The 27,949-nt window shown below is 45.2% G+C and overlaps 1 protein-coding gene across 1 annotated transcript; it reads left to right on the forward strand.

Annotated features, from left to right (window-relative positions):
• The first annotated feature begins 10,534 nt into the window (after positions 1-10,534).
• On the forward strand, positions 10,535-17,464 carry LOC105958414 (uncharacterized). Its single transcript, XM_012982425.2, has one exon. It carries the CDS (start codon positions 12,140-12,142, stop codon positions 17,462-17,464), a length of 5,325 nt encoding a protein of 1,774 aa, XP_012837879.2. The 5' UTR covers positions 10,535-12,139.
• Positions 17,465-27,949: the final 10,485 nt, after the last annotated feature.

The raw sequence follows: 27,949 nt of genomic DNA on the forward strand, positions 1-27,949 counted from the left end.
GTCAGAGCTGGGGGCAGAAGAAGGCGCGCGCGCGTCGGATGTGGGGGGACGCGCGCGCGCGATTGGTGAGTGTGGCTCAAACGCGCGTGGAGGCGGAGGGCGAATTGGGGGGCGTGCGCGCGCGTCAGCCGCGCTTCCTATTGGTGACGCGCGCGCGTCTGATTTTCTGGCGAGTGGAGCGGCGACACGTGTGCGGGGGCGTACTGGAGACGCGCGCGCGCGTGAATCAGCCCCATTTGGGGTCACGCGCGCGCGTGAGAGCGCGTTAGTGGTCGGTTTCGGGCGCGGTTCGGGCGAAATTGAAGGGCAAATTTCCGAGGGTGCTGATGCACGTGTTGTTTTAAATGGGGGAGGTTTTGGTCGGCGAGAAATCATTGAATCGTGGAGTGATGATGTAGAAGTGCATAACAATATGACTATTTGCTCTACCGTTGATGAAGCGGACTCCAGTAGAGGTCGCTATGGGCGTCGAGTCGTGGATTTTGGGAGCGATAGTGATGATTCGAATCAAGCTCCTTTGGCGAGTGATGAAGCGGTGTTAAGTAGTGAAGTTGAGGTGACGGATGAAGAGGAGGAGGAAGATGATATTCCGCCAGGTGATATTGAGATTGATAAGAGGAAGCAAAAGAAAATTAAGCCAATTAATTTGGACTTAGTTGATTTTGATAGTGTGTTGACGGAAGAGCATCTGCACTCTATTCGTCGTTTATCTGGAGCGCCAAGTAACGTTGAGTTGTTGTTGCCTCAGAAGGGTGACCGTTTGTATTCGCCACCCGATGGATTTCATACGGTGTTTTTGGGTTACTTGACGTGTACATCTCAGATTACACCGCATCCGACCTTGTTGAAGGTCTGCGAGGAAATCAAGATTGGGTATAGTCAGCTAACGCCCAGTGCTGTTCTGATGTTCCAGGCGTTTCATTTTAGGGTGGCTCGAGTAGGTCTGCCTGTGTCTGTGAGTTTATTTAAGGCGTTATTTACGTTACATCGGCCCAATAAGATGCCTTTCTTTTGCTTTCATCCTCGCGTTCATTACCAATTCGTGAAGAGTGTGAAGCTATCTTTGGGGAAATGGAAGACCTATTTTTTTTACGTGAGGGCTCCCACTTTTGACGTTCCCGTAGTTTGGAATCCTACGTGTGAGAGTTTCGCGATGACTGCAAATATGGCGAAGAGGATTGAGGAATCTGGGTTGTGTGATGTGGAATTTGATCCGAGGAGTTTGATACCGACGGTGAAGGGTCAGCATCGTATATCCTTTTGTTGCCTTGACTTGTGTTCCTCTTCTTTGTTGTTTTTTTTTTTTTTTTTTTTTTTTTTTTTTTTTTTTTTTTTTTTTGTAGTGTATATCCCATGTTTCTTATGTGTTCGTTATCTCTTGTAGATGGGGGTATCACCTTTGCGGCACTTCAAGCTAAGGCGAATGGGACGTCGAAGAAGGCATCGAAGAAGGCATCGAAGAAGGTACCCTCTACCTTGGGAGGTTCTTCAAATGGTTTGCCTCGTGGGGAGGTCCATGTAGAAGCTCCTCGAGTAGTCGCAGATGATCGTAGCAGTGCTGGTGAAGTGGAGGGGCGTCCACCGACGATGGACCGTGGCAAGGGAAAGAGGGTGGATACCGAGTATGTGGTTGTGCCTAAGCGTCCACGGGTAGACCCAGAGGAGACTTATGCTTTCCATGGCGGAGGAGGGAAACAGCTGTTTACTTATGGAGTAAACCGCGATGGTAAGGAGTCGTATTGGGATGTGTCGGACTATGATTTGCCGATGTTGAGTACCGAGGGTTTCGTTCGAGAGTATGATCGTGCTCGGATGTCTGGTAAGGGTCCTTCTCATATGCTAGAGTTAGCTGGTGGAGACATATGTCGGGTGAGTACTTGTCTACTTAAAATTCTTTTTTTTTTTTTTTTTTTTTTTTTTTTGACTTGTGGAAAATAATTTTTTTGTTTTTTATATATATATAGTTGGTAGCGACTTGGAGATATCTCATGGAGCATGGTAGGAATGCGGAAGCTATGAAGGAAGAGGAGAGGGCTCGAGGTCAAGCGCGTGAGGATGAGCTTCTAGGCCAATTGGAGATAGCGCGGTTCGATCTTGCTCAACGCTCGGAAGAGTTGGCTCGGAGGACAGCGGAGCTTGCCGAGAAGACAGAGGAGCTCGAGGTCATCCGAGGTGATGTGCAGGCGTATAAGGATGATGTTCACAAGTTGAACGAATGCTACGACCAGCTCAAGGAGAAATACGATGTCGAGAAAACGACGGGGAAAAGGTTCCTCACGACATCAGGTGGTGCAGCTTACAAGGAGTCCATTGTGGAGGAGACCAAGGTTAATTTCCGAGGTAGCGATGAGTGTGCTGCTATGGTTGAGGAGCATGCGTTGGCTGTGGTTTATAAGCCATTAGTGCGTGCTTGTCGCAAATATCTGCGTGATGCGGGTGGGATCAGCGAGGAAGTGATTTGTGGAATGGAAGCTGGCATATCCGATGAAGAGGAGGATGAGCTAGATGTTAATGGGACGGGCACAGAGGTCGTGAACGACATGGTTGCCGATGACTCCACTGTGGGTACGTCGTCCGCTCGCGGTAGGGGAGCTTAGACTTAGTTGCTAGGATAGTTATCCTTCTCCCCCCCCTTTTTTTTTTTTTTTTTTTTTTTTTTTTTTTTTTACTATTATGTTCCCTTTTTTTTTTATGGATTACTTAGTTTGTTTTTATCGCTGATGTAGATGGGTATGTCCACTACTATTTCATTTGACTGTCTTCTTTGTTTGACTTTGAAATTTAAAATTTCGATTTATTTATTTTGACATTGTCAAGAATTACTGCGTTGCTTATATGCATTTACATTTAGCATTGTACGCGATGTACTTGAGGAGGGGATCAGTCTCCCAAGGTTTTTGTTAAGGGTCGTGCCCTTTGTTTGGACCGCTTGGGTCTTAAATATATTTGTCCGTGGCCACGTTTTAAAATTAATACCTCGTGAAACAAGTAGAGGGACTTAGATAATCCAGCTGGCCAGGCTATATGGATTATCTAAATCTCTCTAAGTGTTTATAGGGTGGTATTGAATTAGACTCCTGATGAGAAGTAGTTTATATCGATGTAAAGGTACAGATAGTAAAACGAAAATTGTGATATATTCGATGATAGCAAAGGAGAGTTGTTACAAGCCGATGTGAGGCGAATTTAAATAAATCGCTAATGCGATGGGCCTACATGAGGCGGAGGTAACTAACTACTGCTAAAGCAATAAATTGTCTTGATAATAAAAAAAATAAAAATGCTTCTGAGTGATTGTGCTACAGTTGTTCTTCTTCCACGTCTTCCTTGTACTTGGTCGTTTCACTGTGCGGATGGTAGATTGACTTCTTTTGGCGTCTCTATGCCTGTCAAGTACAATTGAGAAAAAGAGAATCTATTTAATCACTTGTATTGATGATGTAGTAATTGAAGCTATGGTGATGTGTATTGCTCTTTCACGTACCCTACTATGGGGGTTGATATTTCTTTCTCGCGCTCCCAGATATGAAATGAATTCGTGAGTTGCTGCGAGTTGCTATGCAATCATGCCTGCTGGTGGTATTATTTTGTCATGTTAGTAATCGTAAATAAGATTATCTGTGTGTTGAATTCTAGAAAATGTATAATAATTACCCTTGACGATGTGGTATAGAGTATCTTCGCTCTTTGGGGGATTGATTGGGTAATATGCCTCCTCCCATAATAGGTTCTCAACCTGTAAGAAGATGATGGGATGTAATTATGACTTGCTGATGTAAGTAAAAATTACTACCCCCCAGTTTAGGTGGGACGTTCACGTACCTCGTTATGTGGTGTCAAATTTCCAACCATGTATAAGCAGCTTTACAAGACAATTGACGTGGAAGGTCGTGGAGCCTGCATGGGTAGCAATTCGTGAGTAATTTTCCTATAAAAGAAATATTGGTGATGGTCTCAACTGATCAGAAGTAAGGTAGATGTATACCTTAGGCGTAGAACCGTTTGAGGTTCCCTATATTCCAAGTTCTGGGTATGGGGTGTCCGTCAGTGTTCTCGAGGCGATATGCTCCGGTGTTGACGACTTTGGTGATTTTATACGGTCCTTCCCACTTTGGGTCGAGCTTACCGATGGGGTGAGAGGCTTCAGCTTTTCGGAGGACTAAATCTCCAACTTGAAAGGAGCGAGGGCGGACCTTTGAGTTATATGCCTTGGCCATGCGTGATTTATACATCTGTTGTCGGATGTATGCGACTTCACGTAATTCATCTACGAGGTCGAGGCTTCCCCGCATAGCCTCCTCATTAGCTGTTGGATCATAGTTGGTGATTCGCCAAGATGGTTCTCCGATTTCGACGGGTGCGATAGCCTCTGTTCCGAAAGCTAGATTGAAGGGCGACTCTCCGGTTGCTGCTCGTGGGGTTGTACGATACGCCCATAGCGCGTTAGGCAATTCTTCCACCCATTTTCCTTTGGCACTTCCCAACCTTGTCTTAAGGTGTTGGAGGATGGTGCGATTTGTAACCTCTGTCTGGTCGTTAGCTTGTGGATTTGCTACCGATGTGAAGAACTGCTTGATGTCCAAGCCGAGGCACCAATTTTTTACTTTGTCGCCGCAAAATTGGGTTCCATTATCCGAGATGATGGAACGTGGGATTCCGAAGCGGCACACGATGTTCTTCCATAGAAATTGGATGACTTCTTCTTCTCGGATGCGTGCTAAGGGTTCAGCCTCCACCCATTTGGTGAAGTAGTCCACTGCTAAAATGAGGTATTTGCGTCCTCCTGTGGCGGGCGGGAATGGTCCAACTAAATCCATCCCCCATTGGGCGAAAGGGATGGGGCTGTCAATTGGTTGCATTAACGCTGCTGGCATGTGAGTGATATTGGCATGCTCTTGGCAGGGCTTACACCTCCGGACTAATCTTTTTGCATCTTGATGCATCGTTGGCCAATAGTAGCCCTGCCTCAGTAGTTTGAGAGCTAAGGTCCTCCCGCTCAAGTGATTGCCGCAGATGCCTTCGTGTACTTCTCTAAGTACATAATCCGATGTGGTTGGGTCGAGGCACTTGAGATAGGGGAATGAGAACCCTCGTTTGTACAACTCTTCTCCCACTATGACGAATCGAGCGGCTCTCGTTTTTAATTTTCGTGCTTCGGTGGGATCCGTTGGAAGTTCTCCTTTTTTGAGATATTTCAGGATTGGAGTCAACCAGCATGGTTCATCCTCCTCGGTGTACTGTACTTCAGTGGGTGAAGTTATCTCCGGCTGAGGTGAGGTGAGAAGCGTCACCTTCCGACTTCTGATGCTAGCCATGGAGCTCCCTAGCCTGGCTAATTTGTCAGCATGGATGTTATTTGATCGGGGTATTTGTCTTATCTCGTAGCTCTCGAACTTGGATAAGAGGGTGTGTGCAAGAGCTAAGTATTTAGCCATGGTGTCTTCTTTGGCCTCGTACACTCCGAGTACTTGGTTAACGACGAGCTGAGAGTCGCTTTGGATTAGGAGCTTGCGCGCTCCGGCTGCTAGGGCGAGGCGGATTCCCGCTATCAATGCTTCGTATTCAGCAACGTTGTTTGAGGCTGTGAATTCAAATCGTTGAGCGTATTCAAACTCATCTCCATTAGGATTCGTTAGTACGATACCCGCTCCCCCTCCTGTGGTAGTGGAAGATCCGTCGACGTTGACAGACCAAGTAGGTAGAGAAGTGCTTTCTTGTATGGAAGTCATTTCGACTAGAAAATCTGCCAGTACTTGCGCTTTGATAGCTGGGCGGGGTTTAAATTCGACTCCATATTCACTTAGCTCTATTGCCCATTTTGCTAATCGTCCGGATGTTTCGGGACTTCTTAGTATTTGCTTCAGAGGGTAATTGGTGAGAACCACCACCTGATGTGACTGGAAGTAAGGTCGAAGCTTCCGAGCTGCGTTGATGAGGGCGAGAGCGAGTTTCTCCATGTTGGTGTAGCGTTGTTCGGCTCCTTGGAGGGCGCGACTTATGTAGTATATGGGTTGGTGGCCCTTTTCTCCATCTCGGATGAGGACTGCGCTGACGGCATTAGCTGAGGTAGCTAAGTACAGTAGGAGGGTGTCTCCGGGTTGAGGTTTTGTGAGCAAGGGTGGGGATGCTAAGTACGACTTCAGCTCAACGAATGCCTTTTGACATGCCTCATCCCACTCGAACTTTTTTCCTCCCCTTAAAATTTTGAAAAAGGGGAGAGCCTTGTCCGCTGATCTTGAAATGAATCTGTTCAGGGATGCCAAACAGCCGTTGAGCTGTTGAACTTTCTTGATCGATGTTGGCGGAGCCATGGAGGTGATTGCTTCAATTTTCGCGGGGTTAGCTTCGATTCCTCGTTGCGAAATCATATATCCCAAAAATTTGCCTCCCCGAACTCCGAATGAACATTTGAGGGGGTTGAGCTTCATCTTATATTTTCGCAAGGTGGCGAAACACTGTTCCAGATCCGTTATGTGGTCCGAGACCTTAATACTTTTGACGAGCATATCGTCGATGTACACCTCCATATTTTTACCGATCTGATCTGCGAACATTTTGTTCACTAGACGCTGGTAGGTGGCTCCTGCATTTTTCAACCCGAAGGGCATGACTTGATAGCAGTAGATGCCTTGGTCAGTGATGAAACTAGTCCTCTCTTGATCTTCTGGCGCAAGTAAGATCTGGTTATACCCTTGGTATGCATCGAGGAAGCTGAGGAGCTCGCATCCTGATGTCGAATCAATGAGCTGATCGATTCTAGGTAGAGGAAAAGGGTCCTTAGGACAAGCTTTGTTGAGGTCGGTGAAGTCTATGCATAGTCTCCACTTGCCTCCGGGTTTGGGAACGAGTACTACGTTCGACAACCAAGGAGTTTTGCCACTTCCGCTTTGATATGTTTGTTGCGCTCGGGACCAAATGTCCGTTTCCTCTGTTTGACTGGCTTCAACCTCTTGTCGACGTTGAGCCGATGCAGGGCTACCTGAGGGGGAATGCCCGACAAATCTTGGGCTTTCCAAGCGAACACATCTCCATTGTGTCGCAAGAATTTAACTAAATGCTGCTCGATCTCAGGATCTAAATCGGACCCAATGCGTAGGAGTTTGGAGCTATCTCCAGGGGTGAGCTCTATGAGCTTAAGCTCTTCAACAGCTGCTAGCTTGATGCTATCGTCTGGTACACTGATGAGGATTTCTTTATTGTCCTCAATGATCGCATTGACCCACTTCCGTTTGTCGGATTTTTGGGTGTCGTCTCCCCTTCCGGGTGGTTTAGGCTTCTTGGAAGGTTCTCGTAGGGCCCTTGCATAGCACTCTCGGGCGAGGCGTCTGTCTCCAAGTATCTCTCCCATTCCATAAGGAGTAGGGAATTTCCACTTCTGATGGTAGGAGGAAGGTACGGACTTGAATGTATGGATGGCGGGCCTTCCTAAAATGATGTTGTAGGGAGATGGCTTGTCGACGATGAGGAATTTGATTAGCTTGGTGATTCGACAAGGATCTTCCCCTAAAGAGACGGGCAACTCTACTTCTCCCATGGATAAAATGCCTTCTCCCGTGAATCCTTTCAGGGGTGTGGAGACGGGATTAAATCGGGCATTATCTATGCCCAGCTGCTTAAAAGCGTGGAGGTACATGATGTCAGCCGAACTTCCACCGTCCACTAATATCTTCTTGACCAAGAAGTTGGCCACCGTTGTTGTTACTACCAATGCATCGACATGGTCTTCATCTGGACCTTCGAGGTCGGAGGAGTTGAAGACTATGCTGTGATCAGGTCTTCGTATTTGATATATACGTTCGGATGGAGAAGCGCGTTCTTGATTCATGCGCGCTGATCGAGCGAGTGTGCGTCTTGCATTCTTTGAATCGCCTCCCGCTGGTCCTCCGGAGATGAAGGAGATGATTCCCCGGGTAGGCTGGTTATCATTGTTATCTAGGTCACGTCGGTGACCCCCATCTTCTCGTCTTTGTTGTTGATCTCGATTGTTATCTCGGCGTGGAGGATCATCACGGCGTTTATTTCGCGGCTTATCGACGTATTCGCCTAAATGGCCCTGTTTGATCAGCCTCTCAATCGCCATTTTGAGGTGTGCACATTCCTCCGTAGTATGCCCTTTGTCCTTATGGAATCGACCATAGCGATCCGACTTTTCTCGCTTTGCATTCGGCTGCATAGGACGTGGAGGCTCCGCTAAACCTCTCTGTTCTATCACGTGAAGGATTTCAGTGAGGCGAGCGTTTAACGGAGTGAACCTATTGTATGAAGAGGAGGGTTGGCTTGTAGGTGGAAGTGGTGGACGTCGGTCATCACGCCTCCTATTGTCCTGACGGTCATCTTCCCTTTTCCTTTTAGGGGGAGCGTGGGTGGAGGCTTCCTCTATCCTGACGTACTTTTCGGCTCGATTTAACAACTCCTCTAGGTTGCCTGGTGGTCTTCCGGCAATAGATTCCTTGAATCTACCCGGTTTCAAGTTCTGTTGCATAATCCCTGAGAGCATGTCTTGCCCCACACTGGGGACTTCATGGACGGCTTCTACGAAACGTTTGATGTAGTTGCGGAGCGTTTCGTTATCTCTCTGTACTACTGAGAAGAGATGAGCTGGGGTTTTGGCATATTGTTTGTTGATAGCGAATTGGTTGGTGAACCGGGTTGACAGCCGAGCGAAGGTGTCAATCGACCCTATGGGTAGAGAGTTGAACCAATTCATCGCCCTCTTGGAGAGAGTGGTACGGAACATTTTGCACATCGCCGCATCCGTCGGGCCGTATAAATCCGCCATGGCACTGAATTTCTCAATATGTTCCTGTGGGTCGGTGGTCCCTTCGAATTGAGGTAACCCCGAGATCTTTACTCCTTGAGGTAATACCTCGTTGAGGATGTCTATGGTGAAGGGACTGCGTCTTGCTGGGAGAGGCATCCTCTCACCCATTTGATTATTTGGTTGGGAGAAAAGGTTTTGGCGAGACATTCGGCTGTTTACTTCGCCTTCTCCCTCATTAAAGAGAGGGATTCTTGGTGGTGATGCATTCCCCCGTAGGGGCGAGCGTCGACGTTGTTGTCTGGGCTGTGCTCCTCTGTGATTAGTAGATAGCTGGTCCCTCAGGTGTTCATGCGGCTCGACCAGAACAAAGGGGCAGAAGAGGCAGACAAGAAGCAGAACCACAGCTCCCGGAGTATGTCGGCCAATGGATGGATGTTATGGAGGAAAATGTGGGATGGTTCAAGAAAATGATGAAGGCCATGGCTGCAGCGCTTCAGTGCAGGACCGATGACATTGTCGAGCCACGGCCGTTCCCACCACGGCCTCGATATGATGGAGCATCAACCTCCGCCGCCGACGAGCAAGCACACGCGGCAGCCACTACACTGGTGGCACAGGCCTGGGAGGAGTACGAGCGGGGACGACCGGAAGAGGAGGGAGGAGCCCACGAGGACGATCACGACAACTAGGGGACGTTGTGTTTTCTATCCCTTTTATTTTTTTTATTCTGCTTTTGAGCATAGGGACTATGCTAGAATTTAAGTTTGAGGGTGGTGTGTGTTGAACTTGCTTGTTTTTGTTTGTTGTTTGTGGGATGAGTCGTTGGATTGATATTTCGTTTACGATGTATCTTTGCTAGACTTTGTTTATTTTATTTTATTTTATTTATCTTATTTTGATTTGGTCTTTTGCATGCATATCATATAATTTAGTCTCGTTTATGTATTTCGATTTCCGTAATTGTGTTATGTTTGTCACATGCATCTCATTTAGGATCGAGTGTAATTTGCATTTCCGGGTTCTTTTGAAGCAAAGCAATTAATGAATTAGTAGATGGGCTAGTTGATTTTAAAATTGAAATTTTGGATCACCGGCTAATTATAGATGAACCTTCCGACTGCGTTTTTGCAACTTGTGTGGATAGCCTTTCGAATCCTTTCCGATTAAGCTTGAGCGCATTTTTCTGAGGGGTAACATAGCCTGAGGTTTGGGGGGCAGGTTAGAATTGAATTATGTGTTCACGATTTCGAGTTGTTGGCTAGAAGTTCTATCAATGGTCTTTACGTTTTTTTTTCGATACGTCAAAAAAAAAAAAAAAAAAAAAAAAAAAAAAAAAAGTTGTGAGAAAAGTCACAATATCTTGTTGTTGTCGTATCATATTGAATAAAAAGACCTACTTATGCCCAACTCGAGTTTTGGAATTTCAGAATCAAAACTTACTTTTCACCCACATTTCTACTCAAAACCCTCGATGATTGTGTTTATTGTTTAATTACGGATTCTTGAGTCTATCTTTCATGTTGGTGTAGAAACAACTAATTGCGTCGGTAGGAAAGTCGAATACCTTAAAGCCGTGGGCCACTCTGAGATTTTAGGTTATCTAGCTCGTTTTATCTTTCGAATTAATTGCAATGCTTTGACCAATCCGGCAACTTTGTGGGTGTGTTGTCTGAAAACCCTCACGAGACACAACTCGTCCTTTGGTGGTACCCAGGGGTTCAACGGCTTGTTGCATACGCTAAATGCAATCGTGTTTCCCTACGTTAGTGGCCTAGTTTAGTTTGTTGTTTTTATTGCATTTTTTCGTTTTGATTTACTCGGGACGAGTAAAGATCTAAGTTTGAGGGTGTGATAAGTGTTCGTTTTGCACGATTTTTGCTTATCAAATCTTCGAGTTTTGGTCTTCGTTCGTCCGAGTTTCGGCTTTATTTGTGTATATTATTGCGTTTCTTGTTTTATTTCCTTTTTTAGGTTTTGTTAGCTTTTGTTGCCAAGTCGAAGCCATTTGGAAGCGAAACCGATTTTTTCAAGCCGAGAAAGTGGTCATTAAGACCCAGATCGCGATCCAGGAAAGCCGGATCGCGATCTGGGGGCAAATTCCAGTAGTGTGCAAAGTTCAGACCCAGATCGCGATCCAGGAAAGTCGGATCGCGATCTGGTGACAAATTCCAGTGGCAGACAAGATTCAGACCCAGATCGCGATCCGCACTTCCTGGATCGCGATCTGGGAGGCGGTTCGCGTTTTTTTTAAAGAAGCCAGATCGCGATCTGGCTTTATTGGATCGCGATCTGGCACGTTTTTCAAGGGCAGATATTTTAAATTGCAAAGCTTCTTGAGGAAGCTTTGCAATTTACTATAAATAGAAGCAAGCCCTCACTCTTCATACTTCTTCGACTTTTTACGGTTTTCGACGGTTCTTCGCGGGAATCATCAACGGGGGTTCCGACTTGGGTTTTTCTTACGCAATTTCTTTACGTTTTGTTCTTCATTTCCTTTGTACATTCTTTTGATACTATGTTTGTTATGAACTAAGAACATTTTCTTCTAGGGTAATGAAGCCTTGTATATATTGATTTCGATCGTCATTTCTGTTATCTATTTGTCGTGTTTTGATTCCGTTTATGTTTTCCTGTATTAAATGCTTCTGATTGTGTTGATCAGCTCTCAGACTGATATTAAATAGGAATGAACTCGAGAGAGGATTTCTTGTTTGAAGTTAGGAAAACATAGCTCGGGGTGTGGAAACGGAGACGTGATGCACTTCGGGTAGCCCTTAAGGACTTGACCTAAATGCTCTCTTAATAGCAGGTTCTGAACGGAGACGTCGGACCTGTGGGTAGACTCTAGCTACACTGGAGACGGGGGTTAGAGTATATTAGCGTCTGGGTTAACGAATAGGAACGTGATTTTAGATAGCGGATTTGTCGATCGTTGTTGATTATATCTAGGTGGATTTGGCCCTAGAAGTCCCTTTTAAATCGAAGTCCCCCGCGTTGAGTTGTCGTTACTTTATTTTACGTACATTTTATATTTGCATGTTTACGTTCTTGCATGCTTTTAAATTAGGGTTTCTCACCAATCCACTTATTTACGATCGGCTAGATAATATAACGATAATATAATTACACTACTCAACATTTGAATCTACAAGGTCCCTGTGGATCGATATCCGGAACCACTGTTCTGCAAAATGCGATACCGTATACTTGCGGTAATTTATACGTGAGGAAAACGCGTATCAAGTTTTTGGCGCCGTTGCCGGGGACCAATTTGATTTTATCTATGTTGATAGTGTTACCAATTATCTGAGTATTACTTTAGCCATTTACTTGTTTTATTTTCGATTTTTACCTTGATCTTAACCACTCACTTTGTTTATGCCCAGGCGTCGAAATTTGGAAATCATACCTTACGATCCCGAGATTGAAAGGACATTACGTAGACTAAGGGCCACGCGCAACCAACAAAGTGAACCAATGGCCGAAGATCAAGGAAATCCAGAGCACCTGGCCTTTGAGTACGATCAAGAGCCAGGACGAGATCACGAGCAGCCAAGACCGAACCTGCCACCCGAGCGAACAATGCGAGAATACCGAACTCCAGCTATGAATGAGAACTATTCGGGAATCAGGAAACCGACGATAGCCGCAAACAACTTCGAGCTGAAAACGGGGCTAATCAACATGGTCATGGCGAACCAATTCTCCGGAGCAGCTACTGCGGATCCGAATCTCCATCTTGCCAATTTCTTGGAGATTTGTGACACGATCAAAGTTAACGGCGTTTCTGATGATGCCATTCGGTTGAAGCTATTCTCATTTTCTGTCAGAGACAAAGCGAAGAGTTGGCTTCTGAGTCTCAATCCAGGATCACTCACCTGTTGGGAAGAATTATCACAAGCCTTTCTGGCACGATTCTTTCCACCTTCGAAGACCGCACAACTACGAAGAGATGTAGGCAACTTCAGACAGATGAGCCAGGAGCCGATGCACGAGTCTTGGGAGAGATTCAAGGACTTATTACGACAATGCCCTCAACACGGATTCAACCCGTGGGATCAAATGGAGTTATTCTACAATGGACTCGATCAACCAGCCCGCTCTCTAGTCGATGCTGCCTCAGGTGGATCATTGCAAAACAAGACTCCCACAGACGCTCGAGACATTGTCGAGCGAATGTGTGAGAATGCGTACCATTGGCCGTCCGAACGAAGTGGTGTGCAAAAGGTAGCAGGAGTCCACCAACTCGATCCTTTAGCCGCAGTTTCAGCACAATTAGCGATCCTATCAAATCAGGTCGCCCAAATTTCAGTTCGAGGGCCACAGACCGAACGAGTAGCAGCAGCAAGTTCCTCGCAAGCCACAAACGACGATTGGGAGCAGGCACACTTTATGAACCACCGATTCAACAATTTCCGAGGAACCCACAATCAGAACCAAAACCCTACTCATTATCACCCGGGAATTCGGAATCACGAAAACTTCTCCTATGCCAATCCGAAGAATGCTCTACAACCACCTCCCGATCTCAACCATCAAAGAGAGCAACGAGGGCCAACGTACGACGAGCGTCTTCACCGACAAGAACAGGAAATGGAGGGCCTGAAATCAACAATGAAGAACATGGAAAAGCAAATAGGGCAAATCGCCCAATCCATGTCCACAATGGCCAAGGGTGGATTTCCGAGCAATACCGAAGTCAATCCAAAGGAAAGCTGTCAAGCCATAACCACCCGAAGTGGTTTGCAAATGACCGATCCTCCTTATCCAACAGACGAGTCACCAAGACCAGCTGTTCAATCGACCCCGGTCGAGCCGGAAATTACCATCTCAGGGAGTAATACAAAAGAGGCTAGTAAGCCCAATAACATTTCTTTTCCTGATAATCCTCCTCTTATGATAACTCCCATTCCTTTTCCAGAAAGACAGAAGAAGAAGAAGTTCAAGGATCAATTGAAGAAGTTCATTGAAAAGATCAAGCAGATTCGAATCAACATCCCTTTTGCAGAAGCCTTGGAGGTAATGCCAAACTACACCAAGTTCATGAGGGAAGTCCTATCCAAGAAAATTCGAATCGAAGAAGACACACCAGTGACACTCACGGCAACTTGCAGTGCCATTCTTCAGTCGAATCTACCACCAAAAATGAAAGATCCAGGGAGTTACACTATTCCTTGTATTATTGGCAATTCTACTTTCGATAAAGCTTTATGTGATCTGGGGGCAAGTATTAATTTGATGCCTATGTCTGTGTTTCTAAAACTGGGCTTAGGAAATTTGAACCGCACTCGCATGACTCTACAGCTAGCTGATCGTTCATTGAAATATCCCGATGGGATTGTAGAAGATGTGCTAGTTAAAGTAGATAAATTCATTTTGCCTGTTGATTTTGTGGTACTTGAAATGCCTGAAGATGATGAAGCACCAATCATTTTAGGTCGTCCATTCTTAGCCACTGGTAAGGCGATGATTGATATGGAATTAGGATCTTTAATGCTTAGGGTAAATGGGGAAGAAGTTGTTTTTAATTTGACAGATGCATTTAAACACTCTGAGCATGTTGAGCATTGCAGTAGAATAGACGTGATCGAGGACTGTGTTTCCTCCTTTTTTGATTTGTATGAATTATGTGATTCTGTTGAGCACTGCATTGTTAACTCTATTGATTTGCATTCTGCCTCCCCTGAAACCCCTATTGAAAATGATGTGCTTGATTGTGTGTTGTTTCTTGAGTGTGCCGAGATTTTAGGCATAGACGAGGTAGGGATCGTCCCCGAGATACCAGTTAGTGTGAAAACGGCTCCCGTACTGGAATTGAAGCAATTACCGGATTATCTTTGTTATGCTTTTCTTGGAGCAGACAAGACTTATCCGGTGATTATTTCTTCTAGTTTGAGCGAGTCCGAAACAAACACACTGCTGGAGGTCCTTAGAGAATATAGGTCAGCTATAGGTTGGTCTATTGAGGATATTAAGGGAATTAGCCCGTCTATTGTTCAACACAAAATTCTAATGGAAGACGTCTATAAACCAAGAGTCCAACCTCAGAGGCGGTTAAACCCGTCAATGAAAGAGGTAGTCAAAAAAGAAGTCTTGAAATTGTTAGGCGCTGGTATGATTTATGCAATTTCTGACAGTCCGTGGGTCAGTCCGGTGCAGGTTGTGCCAAAAAGGGGTGGGATGACGGTTATTGTGAATGACAAAAATGAACTTATTCCGTCTAGAACAGTCACTGGGTGGCGTGTATGCTTCGATTACCGATTATTGAATGCAGCCACTAGAAAAGACCATTTCCCCCTTCCCTTTATCGATCAAATGCTAGACAGGCTAGGAGGTTTCGAGTATTACTGTTTTCTTGATGGTTATTCGGGGTACAATCAAATTTCAATCGCCCCGGAAGACCAAGAGAAAACTACTTTTACTTGCCCCTACGGTACTTTTGCATTTCGTAGGATGCCTTTCGGTTTGTGTAATGCGCCTGCTACCTTTCAACGTTGTATGATGTCTATATTTCACGATATGGTAGAAGAGTTTCTTGAGGTGTTTATGGATGATTTTTCTGTGTTTGGATCGTCTTTCGATCATTGTGTGCACAATCTAGAACTTGTTTTGAAAAGATGTACAGAAACGAACCTTGTTTTAAATTGGGAAAAATGTCATTTTATGGTTCGTGAAGGTATTGTTCTAGGCCACAAGGTCTCGAAAAAGGGTCTTGAGGTGGATAGGGCAAAAATCGAAACGATTGAAAAATTGCCTCCACCGAAGGATGTGAAGGGAGTTAGAAGTTTTTTAGGGCATGCTGGGTTTTACCGTAGATTCATTAAAGATTTTTCGAAAATAGTAAAACCATTATGTCATTTGCTTGAGAAGGAAGCTGTCTTTGATTTTGATTCTGCTTGTCTGCAGGCTTTCACGTTTCTCAAGGAGAAGCTAACCCAATCACCGATTATGATTACTCCCAATTGGGAGGAACCATTCGAGATCATGTGCGATGCGAGCGACTATGCTGTAGGTGCAGTATTGGGACAAAGGAGGGACAAAATCTTCAAAGCCATCTACTATTCGAGTCGTACACTTGACCAGGCACAGAAGAACTATTCAACGACCGAAAAGGAAATGCTTGCTGTCGTTTATGCTGTTGACAAGTTCAGACCGTATATTTTGGGGTCTCAGGTGATCATTTACACCGACCACGCAGCTATTCGATACTTGTTCGCAAAGAAGGACGCCAAGCCCAGACTCATTAGATGGGTACTCCTACTCCAGGAGTTCGACTTGGAAATCAGAGACAAGAAGGGGAGCGAGAATGTGGTAGCAGATCATCTTTCCAGACTCATACTAGAAGAAGTTCCAGCCGAAGGAAATATTCAGGAATCCTTCCCAGACGAGCAACTGCTCGCCATTAGTACTCACACTCCGTGGTATGCTGATGTGGCCAACTTCTTGGCCAGTGGAATCATTCCTGACGATCTATCGTATCACCAAAAGAAAAAATTCCTTCACGACAGTCGTTTCTATCTTTGGGACGAGCCATTGCTTTTCAGAACCGGCCCCGATCGAGTCATCCGAAGATGTGTTCCGGAAACAGAAGTACGTGAGATTCTCACACATTGCCACTCTTCACCCTGTGGCGGGCATCACGGGGAATCTCGCACTGCCGCCAAGGTCCTGCAGTCAGGCTTCTTTTGGCCAACCCTTTTCCGAGATAGTTACGAGTTCGTGAAACGGTGTGATCGATGCCAACGAACAGGGAACCTATCCAACAAAAGCCAAATGCCTTTGAACAACATGCAAGAGGTGGAGCTTTTCGATGTTTGGGGCATAGACTTCATGGGACCATTCCCTTCTTCGAACGGAAAGTTTTACATTCTGCTTGCCGTGGACTACGTGTCCAAATGGGTCGAAGCGATTGCCACCACAGCCAACGATGCTCGTACGGTCCTCAAATTCTTCCACAAGAACATATTCTCAAGGTTTGGGACACCTAGGGCGATCATTAGCGATGAAGGATCTCACTTCTGCAACAAACTGCTCACTAATCTCACGAACAAGTTGGGAATCCGACACAAAATTGCGCTTGCCTATCATCCACAGACAAATGGCCTTGCTGAGTTGTCAAATCGAGAAATCAAACAGATTCTGGAGAAGACCGTGAGCACGAACCGAAAAGATTGGGCATTGAAGCTCGATGATGCACTTTGGGCCTATCGAACCGCATTCAAAACACCGATTGGTATGTCTCCATACAAACTCGTGTACGGGAAAGCGTGCCACCTGCCAGTGGAATTGGAGCACCGAGCATATTGGGCAGTCAAAAAGCTCAATTTCGATCAAACAGCTACCGGCGATCGTCGATTGCTTCAACTCAACGAAATGGAGGAGTTCAGAAATGATGCTTACGAAAATGCCAAGATTTACAAAGAAAAGACGAAAAAGTGGCATGACAAAAGAATTACGAAGCGAGAGTTCCGGGCAGGTGACCAAGTCCTGCTATTCAATTCTCGGCTACGACTATTTCCGGGAAAGCTCAAGTCCCGTTGGTCGGGACCATTCGTAGTCCTAAGCGCAACCCCACAAGGAGTTATCGAAATACGAGGACGAGACGGTCCGTCGTTCAAAGTGAATGGGCAACGAGTTAAGCATTACTACCCGAATGGTGCTCCCGAGGAAGTGGAGCGTGTCGCACTAATTTTCTCCCAATGAATCCAAAAGAAGTCGAGCCGTCGACTGTAAAACAGGCGCTAAATGGGAGGCAACCCATTGTTGCTCATATTCTGTCATTTTCCTTTTTTTTCTTGTTTTCGTTTTTAATTTTTTTAGCCTTTTTCGTGCATCTTTATAATTTAGGGTTCAACACCTCTATCTCACCCATTTAAATTTTCGTTTTGCCAGGTTTTAGGTGTCCCGGATCGCGATCCAGGTAAGTCGGATCGCGATCTGGGGTGTTTTTCCAGTAGCAGCCAGTTTTGGGCCCGGATCGCGATCCAGGTATGTCGGATCGCGATCTGGGACGTTTTTCCAGAAGCGGCGGATTTTGGGCCCGGATCGCGATCCAGGTATGTCGGATCGCGATCTGGGGCCTTTTTCCAGAAGCTGAAATTTTAAGGACCAGATCGCGATCCAGGAACGCCGGATCGCGATCTGGGGCCTTTTTCCAGAAGCTGCAAGGTGAGACCCAGATCGCGATCCGGGTATTGTGGATCGCGATCTGGGGACGAAAAAACAGTTCAAATTCACAAATCCCCTTTCATTTCCTCATTCCCCCTTTTCTAAATTCCAAACCCTAACCCCTCCCCAACTTCAAAATCTTCAATTTCTTTCATAAAAAGCACATCAATCACACACTTGATCATCACAAATTCACGATTTGCACATTTATTCCAAGAATTTGTGGGTGAATCTTCAAGAAAAGGTAAATTTTCAATCTAATCCTAATTTCTTTTATTTTCTTCAATTCTTTCGAATTTCCCCAAAATTTCATGATTTTTCCCCTTGTTTGTTAATTGTGTATGCTTGTACGTGAATTTGTACTTGGTGTTGGGATTCAAAACATGAATTTGCGGGTGAACCAATGTTTAGATATAGGAATTGCCCTATTGTTCTTAATTTCGAACTAAAGGATAAAATAAAGACTTGAATGACTTGGGTTGATTGTTTAGCTACCTATTGTTGATTGTGGTGGTGGATTCTCACTTGGGTGTTGTGATTGATGTAGGAGGAATAGGTACCAAACAACCGGTGGAAATCAAAAGGATTACCAAGTTGGGCACGCCAAGTGTTCGACAAAATTCCCGAACCAACTTCCAAAGGCTTTCGACCCTCCATCTCGCACAAAGTCGAACGAAATGACGTCGCCGGCCAAGAAACTCTTAAAGACGGGCGAAACCACCAAAAAAGCCCAACCCAAGGAGAAGGCACCGGCAAAGGGAAAAGCCGCACCGAAGAAAAAGGCGGCTTCTCGAGGCACGGGAAGCCAAGAAGGCACTTCGAGCGCACCACCACCATCTCAAGTGCCGGAAGAGCAACAAACCCCACGCACGGGAAACGTGCAACTTGAGATGGGATCCCGGGCTAATCAACACACCATCCTTGACCGCGTAGTCCTCGAACCGGGAGATGAGCTTTTGTACGTGAACGTCGAGGCAAAAAGGGAATTCATACGTCGCCACAGCCGACCGTTTGTTCCAGAAAGGGAATTAGATCTCGATGGCATGCCAAAAGATTCGATCTTCGAAAACTTTGATCGTCGACAATGGAAGTACTTGGCCAAACGACCGGAGGACTACAACGAGAATCTAGTGAGGCTCTTCTATGCCAATGCCGGTTTTCACCCGGGGTCGGTGGTCGTTCTTCGAAACCAAGAGGTGCGCTATGACGCTGCTACAATCAACAAGTTTTTCCACCTACCCGAAGTCTCGACCGAGCCGTTTCAACAACTGAAGATGGCAACGACCTATGAGGAGCTGATTCAGACTCTTTGCCCTAGGGGTTCGAAGTGGCAAAAAGGAGAGCACTGGTTCCGTCGGGGGGAACTTTCAAGGGAAGCAAAGGTATGGATGTACTTCGTCAGTAGCAGGCTCATGCCCACAAAGTCGACGGCCAAGACCTATGCCCCACGTCTTACACTGATGTACGCCATTATGAAGAGGACACCTGTGAATGTGGGCGCGATCATACACGCTGAGATCCGACGATGCTTAGGTGATACCTCTCTAGGTCTGATGTTCCCTTCCCTTATCACTACACTGTGTGATCGTGCAGGGGTCCCCACATACGCGGATGACCGGCTCACCAGGTCACCACAGCCTATCTTCCCTTACCACAAGCTCCAGCCAGCGAGTGGACCCCTAGGCGAGGGCGACTCAGACTTGCCAGATGCTGGTCCCTCAGGTGTTCATGCGGCTCGACCAGAACAAAGGGGCAGAAGAGGCAGACAAGAAGCAGAACCACAGCTCCCGGAGTATGTCGGCCAATGGATGGATGTTATGGAGGAAAATGTGGGATGGTTCAAGAAAATGATGAAGGCCATGGCTGCAGCGCTTCAGTGCAGGACCGATGACATTGTCGAGCCACGGCCGTTCCCACCACGGCCTCGATATGATGGAGCATCAACCTCCGCCGCCGACGAGCAAGCACACGCGGCAGCCACTACACTGGTGGCACAGGCCTGGGAGGAGTACGAGCGGGGACGACCGGAAGAGGAGGGAGGAGCCCACGAGGACGATCACGACAACTAGGGGACGTTGTGTTTTCTATCCCTTTTATTTTTTTTATTCTGCTTTTGAGCATAGGGACTATGCTAGAATTTAAGTTTGAGGGTGGTGTGTGTTGAACTTGCTTGTTTTTGTTTGTTGTTTGTGGGATGAGTCGTTGGATTGATATTTCGTTTACGATGTATCTTTGCTAGACTTTGTTTATTTTATTTTATTTTATTTATCTTATTTTGATTTGGTCTTTTGCATGCATATCATATAATTTAGTCTCGTTTATGTATTTCGATTTCCGTAATTGTGTTATGTTTGTCACATGCATCTCATTTAGGATCGAGTGTAATTTGCATTTCCGGGTTCTTTTGAAGCAAAGCAATTAATGAATTAGTAGATGGGCTAGTTGATTTTAAAATTGAAATTTTGGATCACCGGCTAATTATAGATGAACCTTCCGACTGCGTTTTTGCAACTTGTGTGGATAGCCTTTCGAATCCTTTCCGATTAAGCTTGAGCGCATTTTTCTGAGGGGTAACATAGCCTGAGGTTTGGGGGGCAGGTTAGAATTGAATTATGTGTTCACGATTTCGAGTTGTTGGCTAGAAGTTCTATCAATGGTCTTTACGTTTTTTTTTCGATACGTCAAAAAAAAAAAAAAAAAAAAAAAAAAAAAAAAAAAGTTGTGAGAAAAGTCACAATATCTTGTTGTTGTCGTATCATATTGAATAAAAAGACCTACTTATGCCCAACTCGAGTTTTGGAATTTCAGAATCAAAACTTACTTTTCACCCACATTTCTACTCAAAACCCTCGATGATTGTGTTTATTGTTTAATTACGGATTCTTGAGTCTATCTTTCATGTTGGTGTAGAAACAACTAATTGCGTCGGTAGGAAAGTCGAATACCTTAAAGCCGTGGGCCACTCTGAGATTTTAGGTTATCTAGCTCGTTTTATCTTTCGAATTAATTGCAATGCTTTGACCAATCCGGCAACTTTGTGGGTGTGTTGTCTGAAAACCCTCACGAGACACAACTCGTCCTTTGGTGGTACCCAGGGGTTCAACGGCTTGTTGCATACGCTAAATGCAATCGTGTTTCCCTACGTTAGTGGCCTAGTTTAGTTTGTTGTTTTTATTGCATTTTTTCGTTTTGATTTACTCGGGACGAGTAAAGATCTAAGTTTGAGGGTGTGATAAGTGTTCGTTTTGCACGATTTTTGCTTATCAAATCTTCGAGTTTTGGTCTTCGTTCGTCCGAGTTTCGGCTTTATTTGTGTATATTATTGCGTTTCTTGTTTTATTTCCTTTTTTAGGTTTTGTTAGCTTTTGTTGCCAAGTCGAAGCCATTTGGAAGCGAAACCGATTTTTTCAAGCCGAGAAAGTGGTCATTAAGACCCAGATCGCGATCCAGGAAAGCCGGATCGCGATCTGGGGGCAAATTCCAGTAGTGTGCAAAGTTCAGACCCAGATCGCGATCCAGGAAAGTCGGATCGCGATCTGGTGACAAATTCCAGTGGCAGACAAGATTCAGACCCAGATCGCGATCCGCACTTCCTGGATCGCGATCTGGGAGGCGGTTCGCGTTTTTTTTAAAGAAGCCAGATCGCGATCTGGCTTTATTGGATCGCGATCTGGCACGTTTTTCAAGGGCAGATATTTTAAATTGCAAAGCTTCTTGAGGAAGCTTTGCAATTTACTATAAATAGAAGCAAGCCCTCACTCTTCATACTTCTTCGACTTTTTACGGTTTTCGACGGTTCTTCGCGGGAATCATCAACGGGGGTTCCGACTTGGGTTTTTCTTACGCAATTTCTTTACGTTTTGTTCTTCATTTCCTTTGTACATTCTTTTGATACTATGTTTGTTATGAACTAAGAACATTTTCTTCTAGGGTAATGAAGCCTTGTATATATTGATTTCGATCGTCATTTCTGTTATCTATTTGTCGTGTTTTGATTCCGTTTATGTTTTCCTGTATTAAATGCTTCTGATTGTGTTGATCAGCTCTCAGACTGATATTAAATAGGAATGAACTCGAGAGAGGATTTCTTGTTTGAAGTTAGGAAAACATAGCTCGGGGTGTGGAAACGGAGACGTGATGCACTTCGGGTAGCCCTTAAGGACTTGACCTAAATGCTCTCTTAATAGCAGGTTCTGAACGGAGACGTCGGACCTGTGGGTAGACTCTAGCTACACTGGAGACGGGGGTTAGAGTATATTAGCGTCTGGGTTAACGAATAGGAACGTGATTTTAGATAGCGGATTTGTCGATCGTTGTTGATTATATCTAGGTGGATTTGGCCCTAGAAGTCCCTTTTAAATCGAAGTCCCCCGCGTTGAGTTGTCGTTACTTTATTTTACGTACATTTTATATTTGCATGTTTACGTTCTTGCATGCTTTTAAATTAGGGTTTCTCACCAATCCACTTATTTACGATCGGCTAGATAATATAACGATAATATAATTACACTACTCAACATTTGAATCTACAAGGTCCCTGTGGATCGATATCCGGAACCACTGTTCTGCAAAATGCGATACCGTATACTTGCGGTAATTTATACGTGAGGAAAACGCGTATCATTCACGTGTGCTCATTTCGCAGGTACCTCAGGATCATCAAGTTGTCAAGCTACTGATCCGCTTTGCTCTCCCAGTTCATTTTCTACACACCACCCTAGGTGAGCTATATTTTAGCATCATCATTTTGGCGCCGTCTGTGGAAACGATGCAAACCAGATCATGTAGCCAACAAGATCCTCCTGAGGCGTCTGCTCAGAGAGAAAATGACACAGCTAACGACCTCCCACCTCGTGGAGGCTCTGGCTTGCCACCTCCTCCACGTCCCATGGATCCGCCTCGCGAGGTTCAGATGATCCCCCCTCGGGACCAACCACTCGCCGATCCACCACTCCCTGCTCCTCGAATGGTTCAAATAACCGAGGATGCGCTTCAACGCATGATAGCAGAAGCTTCAACTCGCGCTGCCATAGAGGCCGTGACCCAATATATCGCCACGATGGGAGCAAATGCTCCCAACGCGATACCAGCACCTGCTCCACATGTGGAGCCACCTATGGCACCACCGCCAGTCCAGAACCAAATAAGTGTCTCCTCCTCTACTTCGGACCCACGGTCCCGAATGCAACAATCTACTCATCGCCAAGATGCACGAACTGAGCGACGAGACCCACGTTCACCTTCAAGAGGCAACACCTCTCACCAACGAGCTCCTCTACACAATGGTGGAGAGGTTGAAATTAGCGGTCAGCTATCTCGCTCAAATCACCTTCCCCACATAGGTAATACCATTGGTGGAAGGACAATACCTCCAATAAGGCATAATCCCTTAACTGTCGCAATAATTAAAGAGATACTACCCCAACGGGTAAAGGTCTCGAGTCTACCGCAGTTCGATGGAACTGGTGACCCACATGAGCACCTTGAAAAATTCTACGCCAGGGCAGATCTATATGGCCCAACTGATGCGGCAATGTGCAAGATGTTTCGCACAACGCTCTCCGAACTAGCGTTGAGCTGGTTCAACTCCTTGCCCACTGGGTCAATTGAAGCTCTATCCCAACTAACAGATCGTTTCACCCACCATTTCGCTATCAACAAAGAGTACGCAAAGACTCCCGCGTACCTCTTCACTATCACTCAGAGAGAGGGCGAGACCCTCCGCAACTACATTCAACGATTTGTAGAGGCATCTCACAAAGTTCCTAACGTGGGCGGAAGCATGCTCGCTGGAATCATTCAACAAAACTTAAGAGAAGGTAGATTCAAGGAATCTATTGCAGGAAGACCTCCAACCACTCTAGAAGAGTTACTAAGTCGCGCTGAGAAACACGTACGCATTGAAGAGGCTTCGGCCCTCCCTCATCCCAAGAGAAAAAGAGATGAAGATTACTTCCACACCCGACGACGAGATGGCCGACGACAATCGTCAACATCTCATTGATAATCTCCTTATACTTCCAATGATGTCAATGACACTTGGAGTCTATCGAGCCCATAACATTGTTCGTGAGCACATCATCCTAAACTGGGGGGCTATCATACCTTGAGGATGATACATCCCCTCACCTCTCGACATCAATTGAACGATACACTTACATCATCTACTTAGTACAAGTTTATTTATTTCGAGCGATTCGCTCCCTACTTGTTTATTTACCTTCGCCTCAAGTAGGCTCGAAGCTTCACCTTTTCAATCAATGAATAAAGCTAGTTATTTTATTTACTCTCGGTGTTATCGCTCTTTCAACACATAATTATTAGCTCAAGTCAACATAAAATCTGGGGGTTTATAGTGCCCCCAAAATATTTCGTTCACCAAGGGTTATCGACTCCCTAGGGTCTTACCTCTGCCCCCAAAATATTTCGTTCGCCAAGGGTTATCGACTCCCTGGGGATTTATAGTGCCCCCAAAATATTTTGTTCGCCATGGGTCATCGACTCTCAGGGGGCCTACTTCCGCCCCCCCTCGAACGATTCAGATAACCAAAGAGGACCTTCAGCGTATGATCGCTGAAACTTCAACAATATCAACTTCTACTTGCTCCTCTAACGGGTCTTATAACCGATAAGGACCTCCAGCATACGACAGCGAAAACTTCAACTCGTGTTGTCACTGAAGCAACGACACAACCGTGTGCATCCACCTCAGACCATAGGTCTCGAGCGCCTTATCCTACAGTGGGTAGTTAACCCATCCCAAGGTTGGGCATCACCCTTACCTTTCAACCCCAAGTGGGTTCACATCACATCTCAAGAGACGAGTATAATCTCCCTACTCAAAAAATAGAACATCCCAAGGGGTGAACATCAACCATAAAAAAAAAAAGGGTAAAATCGCGCACGCGAGACCCAAGAAAAAGAAGAAGATGAAGAAAAAAGAAAAAAAAAATCAAAATAGAAGAAGAAAAAACAAGATGAAAAAATACAATAACAAGAAGAAGAAAAAAAAGAGTAAAAGAAGAAGAATTAGAAGAAGAAAGAAGAAAAAAAAAAAAAAAAAAAAAAACCTGAAGGAGCGCGTGCACAGCACGCGCGCGTGACTGGCACGCGCCCATGGGCTGGCGCGCGCTACGTCAGGAAAAAAAAAAAAAGCAATTAAAGAAAATAGCAGCACGTGACACTAGCTGCCAACCATCACATCATGGCATCATTCATCAAGTAACATCACTGTACGCGCGCACCCCCTATACCATCAAATCGCGCGCGCGAATTTTCGTACCCCACTAATTCGCGCGCGCGCGTGGTTCACCTCCACCTATCTAATCGCACGCAAAACTTTGACTACCCTCTACCAAATTGCGCGTAGATTTTGACTCGCTTCACCAAATCGCACGAGAATTTCAACTCTCGACAGCGCGCTTTACCAAATCACGCACGCTCTCTCCCGGATAAATAAAGATTATTATTTCTCCACACCACGCCAATAATTAATGGTACACCACAGCACCGATCTACTCTCGACACGATCCGGTATCCTTTACGACTTGGCTCCCACATCGTCTCGAGAGTGGGGGGCTTGCAACACAACTCCCACGAGGAGCAAACTCGCTCGATCCTACAAACTCGTTGCGAGGCAACTCCCACGAGGAGCCAACTCCCTCGGGTCTACGAAGCCATAGCGAGATAACTCCCACGAGGAGATAACTCGCTCAGTCATATAACCCGTTGCGAGGCAACTCCCACGTGGAGTCAACTCCCTCGGGTCTACGAATCCACAGCGAGATAACTCCTACAAGGAGACCACTCGCTCCATTCTACGACCCGCAGCGATGCAACTCCCACGAGGAGCCAACTCGCTCGGTACTACAAACCCGCAGCGAGACAACTCCCACGAGGAGCCAACTCGCTCGGTACCACAACCCGCATCGAGACAACTCCCACGAGGAGCCAACTCGCTCGATACTACAAATCCGTTGCAAGGCAACTCTCACGTGCAACCACCTCGCTCGATAATAAGACTCGCTGCGAGACAACTCCCACGAGGAGACAACTTGCTCAGAGCAACCTCAATCCACACGCTCCTCAATCGCGCGTCATCCAATGCTCCTACAACTTTGCTGCAAGACAACTCTCTCGAAGAGACAACTCGCTCGCAATGTACTACATAATCGCAAGCTCAAGTTAGCACGATTACAACCCTAGAAACACTTAGAGATATTATGAGAATCTATGTAGCCTGGCCAACTTGATTACTCAAATTTATCTACTTGCTTTCGATGGGTCATTCATTAAAACGTGGCCACGGTCCAAACATACTTAAGACCCACGAGGTCTAACAAGGGGCACGACCCCCATAAAAAAATCTTGAGAGTCTGATCCCCTCCTCAAGTACATCACGCACAAGGCTATATGTAAACACATATAAGCAACGCGTCAAAACATTGACAATGTCGAAAAATAACAACTCCCATGAGGAGAATACTAGCTCCGTGCTACTACATTATCGTGAGACAACTTCAACGAGGACATAACTAGATCAACTCTATTACCCCAGAGACAACTCCCATGAGGAGATTACTTGATCCGTGCTACTACATTATCGTGAGACAACTCCCACGAGGAGATAACTCGATCAACATTATTACCCCGCGATGACAACTCCCACGAAGAGATAATTCGCTACTACATCGTCGCGGGACAAAACCGACGACTCAATTAACTTACATCGCGACAACTTGGTCGCGCTATGCACCAATGCGCATTCTCGCCCCTCCGACACACGCTCCAACGCGTTATCGCACACCACCGACTACTACAATTTTTACTCTCGACACGATATGTCACCCATTTCAATATGGCCCCCATATCGACTCGAGAGTGGGGGCTTAATGATATGCCTAATTGGGCCAACCCAATGGGCCTATAATTTCTTTATCTAATGGGCCACGAGCTCAATGTCAAAGACCACTATCACCGAGGCCCAATCACCTTCAAGTAAGGCTTGGGCCCGACAATCTCAACTAAGCTATAAATAAAGGTTTGAACTCATTCCTTAAGGTACGTCCTATTAACTGAGTAATACTATCAACTTTATTCTCTGGACTATTTCCACTATCAGCACGTCTGACTTGAGCGTCGGAGGGGTTTCCGCCGGATCAACCCCCGGCGTAGTTCACGTGTGCTCATTTCGCAGGTACCTCAGGATCATCAAGTTGTCAAGCTACTGATTCGCTTTGCTCTCCCAGTTCATTTTCTACACCACCCTAGGTGAGCTATATTTTAGCATCATCAATATATATATATATATATATATATATATATATATATATATATATATATATATATATATATATATATATATATATATATATATATATATATATATATATATATATATATATATATATATATATATATATATATATATATATATATATATATTACATTGTTAGAGAGAAATAATATTGTACAATGTTAGTCAATAATATTAGTGTGTTCACCGATCATCGGCAAAAAATAAGTTTGTAAAAAATAAGTTCAATAGAAAAGTCAACGCTGGTCAACGGCAGAAAAAAGAAAATTCAAAATAAAGAATTTCATTAAAAAACATGCCAGACCGGCGTTGATCGCCGATCAACTGCTGTAATTTGTTTTCGAAATAAAAAAGTCAAGGGCGGTGACAAATAGTCTAAATCGAATTTACGGGTCAAAATTTGGTGAAATTAGAGTTAATATTGGGTTTACAATTATGAGTTGGTTTAAAGGCTTTAGGGTAATTTTGCCATATATGTTAGGATTTGAGGTAATTTTTTATTTTAATTTGGGTTTTTTGTTTGGGCTTTTTTTTGTAGGATACACTGCATGTGTGTATGCGATGAGTATTTGGATACCCCATTTGATCTTGGACGAGGACTTGGAGAATCGAAAACTAAGTCGGGATCTTCAAACGAATCTGTGTGATTTGTTCGGTTAGTTTTTAAATTTTGTTATGTTTGGCCTTTTATTTTAATTAGCATA

This window comes from Erythranthe guttata, chromosome 13 (assembly GCF_056151865.1).
Source record: "Erythranthe guttata isolate IM_541 chromosome 13, IM_541, whole genome shotgun sequence".
Taxonomy (NCBI): Eukaryota; Viridiplantae; Streptophyta; class Magnoliopsida; order Lamiales; family Phrymaceae; genus Erythranthe; species Erythranthe guttata.

What these genes read in the sequence shown, in the direction of transcription:
- LOC105958414 (XM_012982425.2), top strand. Translation starts at nt 12,140, where the DNA reads ATGCCCAGGCGTCGAAATTTGGAAATCATACCTTACGATCCCGAGATT.